We start from the raw sequence: 13,922 nt of genomic DNA, 5'->3' as shown, positions 1-13,922 counted from the left end.
GTTAGAGCTGGCAGTGTACAAAGGTGAAAGTGAACAGGTGGTTGGTGACTACAAGGGAACCCATGGTCCTGTTGGTTTGAAGGGATTTAAAGGGACAGAGAAGGGCTTTGGGTTGTTAGTTTTAAGTATTCTTCTGTAATTTTATACACAAATGCAATGTATTTAGGTCATATTGACCCTCTGTAGCCCCTCCAACTCCTCACAGACCCCTCCATATCCCCCTCCCAATCTCATGTCTCTTCTCTTCTTTCTCCTCCTCCTCCTCCTCTTCCTCCTCCTCCTCCTTTATATTCCATGGAGTCCAGTTAGTTCTGCCCATGTGCACATGGGTATAGGGCGCCATCCACTGGATATAGGGCAATCTACTATGGGCCACAGACTGACTAAAACTGCCTTTCCCTCCTGCCATCAGCTGCCCACGAGGATGGAGAGAGGTTTAGGGTGGGAGTCTCAGCTAGGAGTGGGCCTCCTTAGCCCATTCACAGACAGTTTTGGTGACAGTTCAGAATCTGATACTCACAGTCCAGCCACTGCTACTTAACCAGCCAAAAGTGTCTTAAGCAAGCTGCTTCTTAGCCCCTCAGAGTCTTGGTTTCCTCACACATAAAATGTTGCATTCCAGAGATAATAAGGCTTTAGTCTGAAGAATTTAGGTGACATATACTGAGTAGCACATGGAAACACTTTTATTATATGGTAGGCAATATCGATTATTATAGCTGGGTGAGGTTATACAATCAGAAATGTAACAAGGCAATAAATAGCATGACACATGATAGTGCAGTCTCAAATGCACTATAACACATTAACACATTGAATCTGACATCAAAGGACTTAACATCTTTTCTTTTTTTTTCTTTTCTTTTTTTTTTTTTTTTTGGTTTTTCAACAGGGTTTTTCTGTATGTAGCCTTGACTGTCCTGAAACTCACTCTGTAGACCAGGCTAGCCTTGAACTCACAGAAACCTGACTGCCTCTGCCTCCCAAGTGCTAGGATTAAAGGTGTGTGCCACCACCGCCTGGCTTTAAAATCATTTTAATCTACAAGTTACCAATTGCCAAAAAATAAAATTCAATTCCTTCATAGAAGATTGGCCACTCTGCTGCTGCAGTATGTTAATTATACGCAATATCTGATGGATGCCATCTTCATCAAGACACAGTCGATAGGGGATGGAAAGATGCACTGGTAGCTAAGAGCATTTGCTACCCAAGCATGAGGACCTGAGTTCAAATCCCCAGTTCTCATGTAAAAGCCAAGCATAGCTAGCCACTCCTGTAACCCTTAAACTGCCCTGTGGCTGGAAGGAGACTGGAGGATCACTGGAAGTTACTGGTCAGGCAGTCTAGCTGAAATAGCAAGCTATTTCAGTAAAAGACACTCTCTTTAAAAAATAAAATAAAGTGGAGACTGATGGAAGAAAGCCCCTGACATGCTAGCCTCCATAAGCACATACATGGACAAGCATACCTGTGAGGGAACACACACATGTGCACATACAAAACATAAAAAATAATAGCAATGAAGATATAGTCTATAACAATATTTGACAGAGTTTTCATCACACCTAAGCCATTGAATTCTCTGCCTTGCATATACAGTTCCAGAAGAGAGAGAGGTGGGGCCTCAGAAGGTGAAGTTACCTGAGCAGGGAGCAGGTGCACACTGTGGCTTGCAGACTGCTGTGTCTAGGTCTGAAGCACATGCACCCCTTGTTACACGTAGATCCACGTGCCATATGCCTGGCCCTGATGGAACTCAGAGGGGGGAGGAATATACTATACAAACACATTTATCATGGCAGAATGCTCATGCACAGCTGGGGGAGGGGTGAGTCGTGTCAGTCAGAACGTGTGCAAATTGATGGAGACTTCTGAGGATAATTCTAGGCACCAAACCTCGGCATTCAGCGGCAGTTATTGCTTTCTGTTTGCTTAAATTAGGACTTCTTCTTTTTCAGCCTGGATGAATCTGTTTATATTGATTTCACACTTTTGGTATTTAATTTTTTTTTCAGTCTTATCCTTCTTGTGTTTTGGTTTTCTGTTTGTTTGTTTGACTGGTTCAACGTTCTTTCTTGCCTCTTTGTTCTGAGTCCCAGAGGGCCAGAATTCACACTAGCATGAGCTCTAGTTTCCAGTTGATACAGGAAATTCAAAACAAGAGGTCATTGTTTTCTAATATTTAATGGCACTGGCACTGCCAAAATATACATTTTATTATTATTTTATTTTGGTTCTCACAAATTTCTCTATTCTCATTTCCATAGATAGTATTTTCAGCAGTGAAACTCCCATCTTTAATGCTTACATATCAACTTTAAGGAATTTAATTTATGCTTTACATTTTAATCACAGTCTGCTCATGCCCTTGGTGTTTAATGAATGCAGCTGTAAGTTCCCGGTCCATCATCTGCTTCATCTGAATCCTTTCATATCTAGCCATATCTCTTGGATCTGCTGCTCAGTTGTGGAATGTGGAGCCAATGATTGGTTTCTGGTTCATTTAAACACAAGAATCTGATACATTAGGCTTCTATTCCCTACTAACACAGTAAGGATCTAGTGAGGAGCAAGTGTTCTGGAAACCAGCTATTTTATTTTTGGAAGGATTTTTGAGATTTGTGTTGGCCTCACTGATGCTGAGCTCTGCAACATTTCATTTAGAAGAGTTTTTAGCAAACACAGTCTCTCATGCACTCTGCTGCCCTGGAAATTCCACTTGAGCCAAGGACACGGTGTGCCAACTACTGAATCCTGGACAGTCCCTTGTTCCTTTCCAAACATGTGTGGCACTAAGGCTTATTTGCACTGAATAAGAACAATGTCTGTAACATACTGTTAAGTGGGAGAAAGAGAAAGTTAGGAAGCAAAACACTGTTGAGTGGTTAGGAGCAAAATCTTTGGTGAATTTGCCTTGAATGTGTGTGTGTGTGTGTGTGTATGTGTGTGTGTGTGTGTGTGTGTGTGTGTGTGTGTATACACGTATACTCACATAAGCTCGCACACATGCACCTCAAATCTTGTTTCTCAGGAGCTCTCTACCTTGTTTTTTTGAGACAGGGTCTCTCACTGACAAGGAACATGACAGATAGTCTAGACTGACTGGCCAGAGAGCCTCTGGAAGCCACCTGTCTCCACCTCCCCAGAACTGCGATTAAAAGCATACACTACCAAATCCAGATGTTTTACATAGATCCCAAGCATGGAACTCCGCTCTTTATATTTGCATGGGAAGCCTATGACGAGCTGAGCTCTCTCTCCAGCCCTTGAATCAACTATTCATTCTTTCTCTTAGGAGCCATGTGACCCTGGCCACCACTAGACTTCTCAATACCTCCATCTTCTCAAGTGACAATTAAGTAATTGACTCAATTCACAGTTTGGAGGCAAGGACTGAACGACTTAATACATATGGGTACAACAGTGCCTGACATAAAATAAGTGCTTAAAATACACACGTATAATTCTGCAGAAGACCACATTTTGGAAGGACACTCCATTCCCCTAACAAATATTTACTTATGAAGTAAACTGTTGTCCGTGGTTACCTCAGGGGCCTGGGAATGAGGGCCAGAGCAATAGGACTGGGCTCCTACTTTCTGCTTTATAAACACGTATTGTTTGAAATTTATGTTTGTTCATGACTGACGTGCTTGCTAGGGCAGAGGTCAGGCCTAGACTGAGGAGCCAGCCTGCCTGTGTGATGTCCTGGGTTCTGCATGTGTGTGTACACAACCTCAGCTATCCACCTTGGGTTTTGTTTTACTGTCTGTGCATGTGGGGGGGTGTAAAAGTGCTGCAGTATACAGGTGGAGACCAGAGAATAACTTCCAAGAGTTCTTTACTTCTACCTTGTGTTTTTTTTTTATTTCATTATGTTATGTGTAAACATGAGTACCAGGTTGTATGTGCCTGGTACCTCCAGTGTCCAGAAGAGTCACTGGACCCTATGGAACTGGAGTCTCAGACAGCTGTGAGCCACTGTGTTGGTACTCGATACTGAACCCAGGCCCCCTGAAAGAGCAGCAGGTACTCTTAACTGCTGGCTCATGTCTCCAGCCCCCCTACCTTGTTTTGAAGGCAGGGTCTCTTTGGTTATCTCTGCCCTTGCCCTGCATACAATGGTTTCCAGTTGATTCTCCTGACTCCTCCACCTCAGTTCTCACCTTAGGAGGGCTGGGGCAGGGGTTACAGGTTTAAACCGCTACATCTGGCTTTTTCACATGGTTCCCAGGAATCAAACTCAGGTTATCAGGGTTATACAGCAAATGCTTTCGCTTACAGAGCCATCTCACCAACCCCACCTTCTTTTTGACACACAGTCTCTCATTGGCCTAGAACTCATTGAGGTAAGGCAAGACTGGCAGCCAGGAAGCTCAAGGAATCCACCTCCCCAGAACTAGGGTGAAGAGTATGTGTAACCACACCTAGCTTTCCTTGCATGGTCCTGAAGAATACACGACCAGTCTTCAAGTTTGCAAGGCAAACATGTGACTAAGCTGCTTCCACACTCCCAGAGCTGATTCTTGAAGAGAATTGAAGTTTGCCACGTTAATGAGTACCAGGATATTTTCCAGATTTTTTTCCTGGCAAAGCAGAGTATTATGACATTTTCCTGAACCTCTTCTGTCTCTGTCTGTGCCAGGGTTTGTCCCTCGCAGCCTCATGGATGCTTGAAGCCAGACAGCTCTTTGTCCTGTGTCTGCAGCATCCCTACCATCTACCCACCAGATGCCAGGAACACATTCTCTTCAGGTTGTTACAGGAGTCACAGCTCCAGACATTGCCAAATGTCCCCCAGGGGAAAAGACTCCTGGAGCTTTTAGGCATCCCTTTAGACTCAACAAAAAGTGAGCTTTTGTAAGTCTTAGACAAGGCCATTCCATAACCAGTCAGGGAAGAGTATTCAATTTATCCCAACATTTTTAAGGAACTACTGTGGATCAGGCTCGCTATGCTGGGTGTTTTATAACATTTCTATCGGATCCTCAGGTATTATATTCTGCATTTTTCTATAAGAAGGAAGCAAGGTCAGAGGGCTCCATGACCTGCCAGGTGTTGGTGTTGGGGACATCTCCTGACTCTCAGGTGCTGTGGCAGGACTTCCTCTGTCTACCTCACACTGCTTCTGTTTTTTTTTTTTTTTTTCCAAACTTAGTGTGTGTACAAACATGTATCAGTTGGGATGTGGAAAAATATGGGAGTATTAATGGAAATCAGATATGTGGAACATGACTGGCAGCTATAAAGACAGATAGTCTGATAAGTATGGACCTTTGAAGAAGCATAAGGAGTCTAATGTGTTAGTCGCAATATTGTAAACAGTGGGCCAAATGAGTAGCCTTCACTAGGTGACCTTGTGTATTGACATATCCTAAATCTTCAGTCCAAACTGTAGAGATTTTTTTTTCACTAGAAGTTTTTTTCCTCCTGTTTTTATGTGTGCATATGTATTTTATATACATGGTTGTATATGTGTATGCATACATGCTCATGTTTGTGAGCGCAGGTGCACACGTTCCACGGGGCACATGTGGAGGTCAGAGGACAACCTCAGGTTTCAGTCCTCACCCTCTGCCTTGCTTGAGACAGAGTTCCTTGTGATTCTGCAACTGTGTATAATAAGCTAGCTGGCCAGTAAGCTTCCGGGGATTTTCCTGTCTGCCTCCCATCTTGTCTTTAGAAGAGCTAGAATTACAGGCATGCACTGTGGCACCCCCTTCTTACTTGGATTCTGAGGTATCCAAACTCAGCTCCTTGTGCTTGTGTGGCCATCACTTTACCCATGAGCCTCCTCTCAGCCCCCTAGGAGATCTTTAAGCAAAAGTATTCCCACGGTTGTGTAAGAGCAAGGGGTGTTTTCTCAAAGTGTGATTTCTCTTCCACCACAAAAGCATGGCAGCCAGACCAAATGACACTGAATGACCTTCAGAATGCAGAAAGACAGTGAGTGAGTCTTAGATTTTAAAGATTTTTCTCTCCTCCAAGAACATGCTGGGGACAGTGCACTAACCCTCTCTGGGTCTTACTAATATTTAAAAAGAACTACTCGGGTTTGCTTTTTACTTCATTCCGTTTCTGTAAAGAGACGAATAAAAAAATGTTAGGCTGGAAAGGTGCTCCTGGATATCCACAGTCATCCAACTTAGATGTTTGTTTTTAAGGTAAACTATGTAACTTCATGAGCCGATGCCAGGCCTCAGCGGTACTGACGTGAGGCCTTTTCCAAGCATCTTACATCTTTGTTGTCACGTCGAATAAAAGCTTATGAAAGGCAGCAACCAGGGAGGCAGTCTGATACATCGTCTTTTTGAAAACAAGCTTTCTCCTTTTTAAGTGGAATTTTATCCCCCTTTTGGCATTCGGAAATGTTTTGTTCACAACAAGAACCGTTGTACCATATTAGGCAACATCTCTCCTCCTCACAGCTGGAAATGAATACGAGGGCTAAGTTCACAAGTTTGATTCCCTTTAAAGACATGTTTGATTGCAAAGCCCTGTCCACCCTGTTTGATATCCTCCTCCGCCCGCATGACTGAACTAAGCTCGGGGACAGCCTGCTTCCTAGGCATCTTCTAACACAGAGGTTGTTCTTTGGGTCAACTTTGCCACCTAGTGGCCTGATATGATCTTCCCATTCATGAAGACATAGCTGTGGAGTGCTGTCATGAACTATGACAGAAAACAGACACTCATGTCCAAAGCAGAGACCCAAAACAAGCCCTGAAAATGTTGTATTCTAAAAAAGAAGAAAGGCTAGGTAGCCGGTCTTTCAAAAACATGGTTGCAGACTGCTAAGGTTCCCATGATCATGATAAGAAAAAGAATAATGAACATGGAAGGAGAACTAGAGGCTGGAGAGATGGCTTGTGGATAAGGGCAGTTGTTGCTCTAGCTCAGGACCTGGGTTCGATTCCCAGCATCTATGTGTTGACTCACAGCCATCTGTAACTCCACTTCCAGGGGATCCGATACCTTCATCTCACCCCCATGGATGCCAAGCACACAGATCACGCACATACACACAAGCAAGACACACAAATGGAAACAAGTTCAGTAAAAAAAAAATTCTAAAGAAATAGAATTAATCTAGACTTCTAGGGAGCAGGAAGTAATCTAGACTTTCCAATTAGTTTACAATTTTAAAAACTGAGAATTTTGTCTCACTTTTCAGAATAGATCCTAGGAGTGTGGTGTTTTGCAGACAAGCAGAATAAAAGGAACTAACAGAAAATAACTGACATGAGCCTTATTTCTAAATTTCTTACATTCTTTCATACCTAATTGGTTAACTGAACAAATCCAGTTGTTTTTAATTTACATAATAAGATATGACTGTCTACAGGAAAGGGTTTCTTGTTGCCTGCATGAGTCTCTGAATTTTAAAAAGTTTTTTTTTTTTTTATTTCTTCACTCTCAGTTATGGAAGCACAGAGGCAGGGACTTCCTGGATTCCATAGACCAATCACAGCGGCTTACAGCCAGACGTGGTTTTAATGAGATGTTCTGATGCTGGCTATAACCAAATTAATTTTTCTTTACTTCCAATCGATTTTCACTTTTTAAAAACAAATTTCAAGAGCCAGTGGGATGGATGTAAAGGCACTTGGTTCCAAGCTTTATAGCCTGAGTTAGATTCCCAGGACCCTCATGGTAGAAAGAGAGAACCAACTCCCCCAAGTTGTTCTCTGACCTCCACACATGCACCATGGCATATGTACCCACAACACATATATCACACATACAAGAATAATAATAAATAATAAACAACTGTAATAAAAAAATTTAAACAATTCCTTTTTGTATAGTTGACATTCACAACATATTAAGAGAGTGAATGGTTTCTATAGTGACACGAATTTATATATGTTACTGCAGATTATTACATGTGTGGTAAGAGCTGCTCAAGTCCACTTGTTTTAACAAAAATTTCTAATACAATTTTTTAACTATAATCCTCAAGTTAAATGTTAGATATCAAAACTAGTCTAGACTATCCACTTGCTACTTTAACCAAATAGATTAATCAAGAACCATTAGTTGTGGGTAATCAAAGCCTTCCTTCAATCGCTCAAGAAACAAAGGGAACTTTTGGTTATATAACCAAGGTCAAGGCAGTTCTGTTAACTTAGGAATAACTATATCTAGTTTTGATATAGTTATATATCAGACTGTATCTGTCTCTTAGGATCCCATTCCATCTTGCTCCTGCCCCCCATCTTTCCTTTGCCTTCACTTATAGCTCAGATTTTGCATACAGATACACAGGTGGTAAGCAGAATCCAGCACCCCCAAAGATGATAGACTTTCTCTTTTTCCAGCATCCACATGAATTCACCAAACTGATCATCTTTGCTTGTATATGTATCAAGTCCGTTACTGTGGTCTAGGGCTCAGGGTCAGGTGGCAAATGCCTGTCTCAAAACATGCCGGAAAGTGTCAGGCTGGACAAAAGAACAGCTGAAAGAGTGACAAATCACAGACATCTACTATGTCACCCCTTAACAAGAAAGAAACAACATGGCAGATAAGAAGCCTTGGGATTTCTGGGTATTATGTTTATTTGTAATGAAATCAGCATGGCTGTCATAAGAAAACAAGATACCATAATACGATCAGTCCCCATGAGACAGAGCCCTGGCCCATGCCACAGTGGCAAGGGGCCCTACAAGTTGCCATGGATGTCAATGTGTGGTATGGAGTGGGGCTGGGGTTGGTGAAAGATGGGCTATAAACAGGGCTGCCATGCAAACCTGGCAGAAAAGAAGGAAAACTTAGCTACTGTGACCAAGAACCTTTGCAGAGGACAAGACGCTGGGAAGATTAGGCTCTTTAGAAATTATTTCAGAAATGAGCATGCTACCGAATGTTATTTTAAAAAAAAACCAGTACATTACATATTTCAAAAATGTTTAAAGACACGGTGTTACAAGCTAAGGATGTAACTAAGTTAGCAGAGTGCCTTCTTACCATGCAGAAAGCCCTGGTAGGCTGCCCAGGCCCAATTATACTAAGTGTGCTGACTCATGCCTGTAATACTTACACTCCAGAGTTAGAGACAGAAGGGTAAGAATTCAAAGACATCCTTGGCTACATAGCATGTTTGAGACCAGTTTGAGCTACATAAGACCCTGTTTCTAAATAAATAAGGATGAAAATAAAGAGGCAGTATGATATGAAATGATAGACACTATTCTCTCTCTTGCTTTGGGTTGGCTTGGATCATTCCAGTAAGGCTTAAATAGTTGGTATCACCTTCAAGTTGCTTATATCTGAAGTCTCAGATGTCTAAAATGTTCATCATTTTATCAGGTAGATAAAATGCAAATAACTCACATCCGTTTATCAAGCAGGATGAAGGTAACTCTATGGCTGGATAATTGCCATATAAGCATTTGATCTTTCTCCCCTGTGAGAATGAGAGAAGTAAGTAAATCAGAGGAGTCCAGGCTGTTTTGTTTGATGTCAGTGTTCCATGAAAAGTACGTTCACATGTGAGGGAAAGCACCAAGGCCGAGTCCTCTGCTAATTATTCTGCCTTGAACCAATCAATCCTGGCGTGCCCTTGACTCCTGCCCTTCACACTAGAGAATTCACTTGATCACAGAAAGCTGCTTTGAAGTTTGTGTCTTGTAACACATATCCTAAATGTAAGCCGTACAAAACCAAGTGTGGTACACGCCTCATTCCAGCTCTGGAGGCTGAGGCAGAAAGGACACGAATATGAGGGCTAAGGAGTGAGTTCCAGACCTGCTTGGGTTACAGACTGAAACCCTCCCTCAAAACAGAAATGTAGACAGGAAAGATTTGTGGAGATGAAGGGGCAGGTAGACAGGAGTAGGAGAAAATTAAGAGAAACTGGGGTTGATAGTATTTAGTATGAATTATACGTAATGCTCAAAGATCAAATTTAATCTTTAAAAGAATATATATATATGAAAATACATATGTAAGCTCCCCAAAGAAAACACCAAAAAAGGACAAAGATCTTTCCTAACTTCATCTTTTCTCTTTTCTCCCCAGACTATGTCAGAGAGTCACAATGACCTTGCACAGTAACAGTACAACCTCGCCTTTGTTTCCCAACATCAGCTCTTCCTGGGTGCACAGTTCCTCAGAGGCAGGGCTGCCCTTGGGGACAGTCACTCACTTGGGCAGCTACAACATTTCACAAGCAGCTGGGAATTTCTCCTCAAACGACACCTCCAGCGACCCTCTGGGGGGTCACACCGTCTGGCAAGTGGTCTTCATTGCATTCTTAACAGGCTTCCTGGCATTGGTGACCATCATTGGCAACATCCTTGTCATTGTGGCATTTAAGGTCAACAAACAGCTGAAGACAGTTAACAACTACTTCCTCTTAAGCCTGGCCTGTGCAGATCTGATCATTGGGGTCATTTCCATGAACCTGTTCACCACCTACATCATTATGAACCGCTGGGCACTGGGAAACTTAGCCTGTGACCTCTGGCTTTCCATTGACTATGTGGCTAGCAATGCTTCTGTCATGAATCTGCTGGTCATCAGCTTTGACAGGTACTTTTCCATCACAAGGCCACTCACCTACCGAGCCAAACGAACAACAAAACGAGCTGGTGTGATGATTGGTCTGGCTTGGGTCATCTCCTTTGTCCTGTGGGCTCCTGCCATCTTGTTCTGGCAATACTTTGTAGGGAAGAGAACTGTGCCACCAGGGGAATGCTTCATTCAGTTCCTGAGTGAGCCCACCATCACCTTCGGCACGGCGATTGCTGCCTTCTATATGCCCGTCACCATCATGACTATTTTATATTGGAGGATCTATAAGGAAACTGAAAAACGTACCAAAGAGCTGGCTGGGCTACAGGCCTCTGGGACAGAAGCCGAGGCAGAAAACTTTGTCCACCCCACAGGCAGTTCTCGAAGCTGCAGCAGCTATGAACTACAACAGCAAAGCATGAAACGCTCATCCAGGAGGAAGTACGGTCGCTGTCACTTCTGGTTCACCACCAAGAGCTGGAAGCCCAGTGTCGAGCAGATGGACCAAGACCACAGTAGTAGCGACAGCTGGAATAACAACGATGCTGCTGCCTCCCTGGAAAACTCTGCCTCCTCCGATGAAGAGGACATTGGCTCCGAGACCAGAGCCATCTACTCTATTGTGCTCAAGCTTCCAGGTCATAGCACCATCCTCAATGCCACCAAGCTGCCCTCCTCCGACAACCTGCAGGTGCCAGATGAGGAGCTTGGCACTGTCGATGTGGAGAGAAATGCCAATAAGCTTCAGGCCCAGAAGAGCATAGATGATGGCGACAGTTGTCAGAAGGACTTCTCCAAGCTTCCCATCCAGCTAGAGTCTGCCGTGGACATGCCCAAGACCCCTGACACCAACTCCTCGGCAGACAAGACCACGGCCACTCTACCTCTGTCCTTCAAGGAAGCCACACTGGCTAAGAGGTTTGCTCTGAAGACCAGAAGTCAGATCACCAAGCGGAAAAGGATGTCACTCATCAAGGAGAAAAAGGCAGCCCAGACCCTCAGTGCCATCTTGCTAGCCTTCATCATCACATGGACCCCCTACAACATCATGGTCCTGGTGAATACCTTCTGTGACAGCTGCATCCCCAAAACCTATTGGAATCTGGGCTACTGGCTGTGCTATATCAACAGCACCGTGAACCCCGTGTGCTATGCCTTGTGCAACAAAACGTTCCGAACCACCTTCAAGATGCTCCTCTTGTGCCAGTGTGACAAAAGAAAGAGACGCAAACAGCAGTACCAGCAAAGACAGTCAGTCATTTTTCACAAGCGAGTGCCCGAGCAGGCCTTGTAGAAAAAGGGTTTGTCCGTAGCAGTGACCACACACGCACAGCAGCCCACAAAGCCTAGCAGGAGTCTGGCGCAGGTGGGAGGCCATTCCTGATGGTGATAAAAGGGGGTTTTATCAACCACGCAGGAGAGAAGCTGCCTGTTTACTGATCCATTGAATAAACTGATGTTGGTCAAATGCCAATTCAGCAGGAAAGAAAGAAAAACATACTGCTGAATATAAAGAAATATATTCCGAAATAGACTTTTAAGTGTTTTTTTTTTCTTAAAGAGAAAAAAAAATATATTGTCTTGAAGCAAGTATCCTCTGAAATTGGTTTGCCTAGGTCTTTTAATTCCCATTAGCTCTGAAATCACAGGTGAGCCTCGCTGCACTAGTTGTCATGTGCTCTTCCCAAGGGTCCCAAAGTGTCCATCCAGACCCCACGTGAAGCACGGCAGGCTTGGAAATCCGTGGTTCTGAGTCATTTTGTACATTGCAAAGCTGACACCTCTTGTCCCAATCAGCTTCCATCCCCTTCTGGTGTGTTGTTAAACTCTATTTGTGGATTTGATTCTTGGTTCTTGCAAAGTACTGTTTTGTGCAGTTCAAGATTCATACAAATAAAATCGCATATGAGTACATGCATACCTATCTATGTGTGAGTTGAGCACGCACACACATAGTGTATATAACATGATGGGGAACACTGAACTGGCAGATTGTTCCTACCATCTATGCTGTCAGTACTTTGGGAACTGAAATTCTCTAGGATCCTAATATGACATGAAAGTGAATTAAGCCCTGTTCAATGTTGGGTTTGGGCTTGGGTTTTTTGACACTGGAGCTGTTTTCCACAAATCACCCTGATGAAGAATAATATCCAGCACAGAGAAGTCAGGCCTTCTCCGCAAACCTGTGCTAGACGGGACAGTCTCGAGGGTCAGTCAGCACCACGTCTTGACTGGACTCTGAGTGCACACTGTCTCCTTGGCTGTTAGCTCTGTCAACGGAGCTCATCTAGGGCCCCTCTGAGCTCAAAAGAATGAACTTATATACATGTTTGAATTTAGTCGTCCAAATCTGAATGTTTCAAAACAAAATTTCTGGGATCTAAACTGCTTGAAACTCAATCCTAGAGTCACCTTTGAATGTCACATACAGCAATATATCTACATTTACATGGAAAAGCAAAGGAAATACTGTGCCAGGGCCTGACAGAAAGTATTGTATTTCACTTCCTGCTCCTTGGCACCTTCTGAAGGAAAGTAGGGCTTACCTCCTGTTATGTAGCAGGAGCCAGGACCTTCTGGTCGTCACTATATAACTTCACCCAGGAGTGGTTGGTGTCTAGGAAGCCACATGTCCTCTGAAGAAAGGATTGCACTTGAAAAAGTATTGCTTCAAAATTGATTTCTTTCCATTGTGACAACCGAATTTTGCATTATCCTTTGAATTGCCCCAAGTGCATCGTGTTTTCTCCGGGGGAGGGGTCTGCTGCTCTTGTTCTTGTGGCTGCTGTATTGTTGGGTTCCTTCCTTCTTTTCCTTCTTCGGGGACTGTGTGGGGAGCGGGTGGGGGGATGGGAGGGCCGTGGCGAACCCTTCCCTTGTGCAGGGCATCCATCCGTGTTGTGAACCCAGAGCTGGGGCCAAAGCTGCTTTTGTATTCAGTGTGAGGTGGTGTTTACAGCCGACTTTGACATCAGTGGATGTGTTCTCAGTGGTGTGTCTGTACCTGAACTATTTAATGTTGTGTCATGTTTATATAAAGAATATTTATGCATACTTCACCATGTGTTTATTTAGTGTTGATAAATATGGCTCCCTCTACCGGGCCCTTTGATGTTGAGTCTTTAAGGCCCATGTAAATCATGAGTAGATGTCCACTAAGCTTTTCCATGTGGCGAAGAAGAAGAAAATCATCACCTGGTTGACATTCAAGAGCACCTGACTCCTTCCAGGTAATAAGCCCTGTCACTGAAAGTCGCTCTTTAATTAACCTGACGTGACCCAACAATATAACAGAGGGCCAGCAAGCCTCCTCCATTGTATCTGGAACCACACTGCAAGGGAGAAAAAGAAAATCCACATCATCATAAGGATTTTCTTTTCATTTTTTGGCCCTCATT

At 43.5% G+C, this 13,922-nt stretch overlaps 1 protein-coding gene across 11 annotated transcripts in view; it reads left to right on the top strand.

Annotated features, from left to right (window-relative positions):
- Positions 1–13,583, top strand: part of Chrm3 (cholinergic receptor muscarinic 3) — a 483,981-nt gene extending 470,398 nt beyond the window's left edge. For all 11 annotated transcript variants that reach the window (XM_076572924.1, XM_076572920.1, XM_076572922.1 and 8 more), the window contains one exon: positions 10,027–13,583. In XM_076572924.1, coding sequence (XP_076429039.1) covers positions 10,027–11,815 — 1,789 coding nt within the window. In that variant the 3' untranslated portion in view covers positions 11,816–13,583. The remainder of the gene's footprint in view (positions 1–10,026) is intronic.
- The last annotated feature ends 339 nt before the right edge of the window (positions 13,584–13,922 follow it).

Source organism: Peromyscus maniculatus, chromosome 5 (assembly GCF_049852395.1).
Source record: "Peromyscus maniculatus bairdii isolate BWxNUB_F1_BW_parent chromosome 5, HU_Pman_BW_mat_3.1, whole genome shotgun sequence".
NCBI classification, from domain to species: domain Eukaryota; kingdom Metazoa; phylum Chordata; class Mammalia; order Rodentia; family Cricetidae; genus Peromyscus; species Peromyscus maniculatus.
This window is presented reverse-complemented; position numbering and strand designations above follow the sequence as displayed.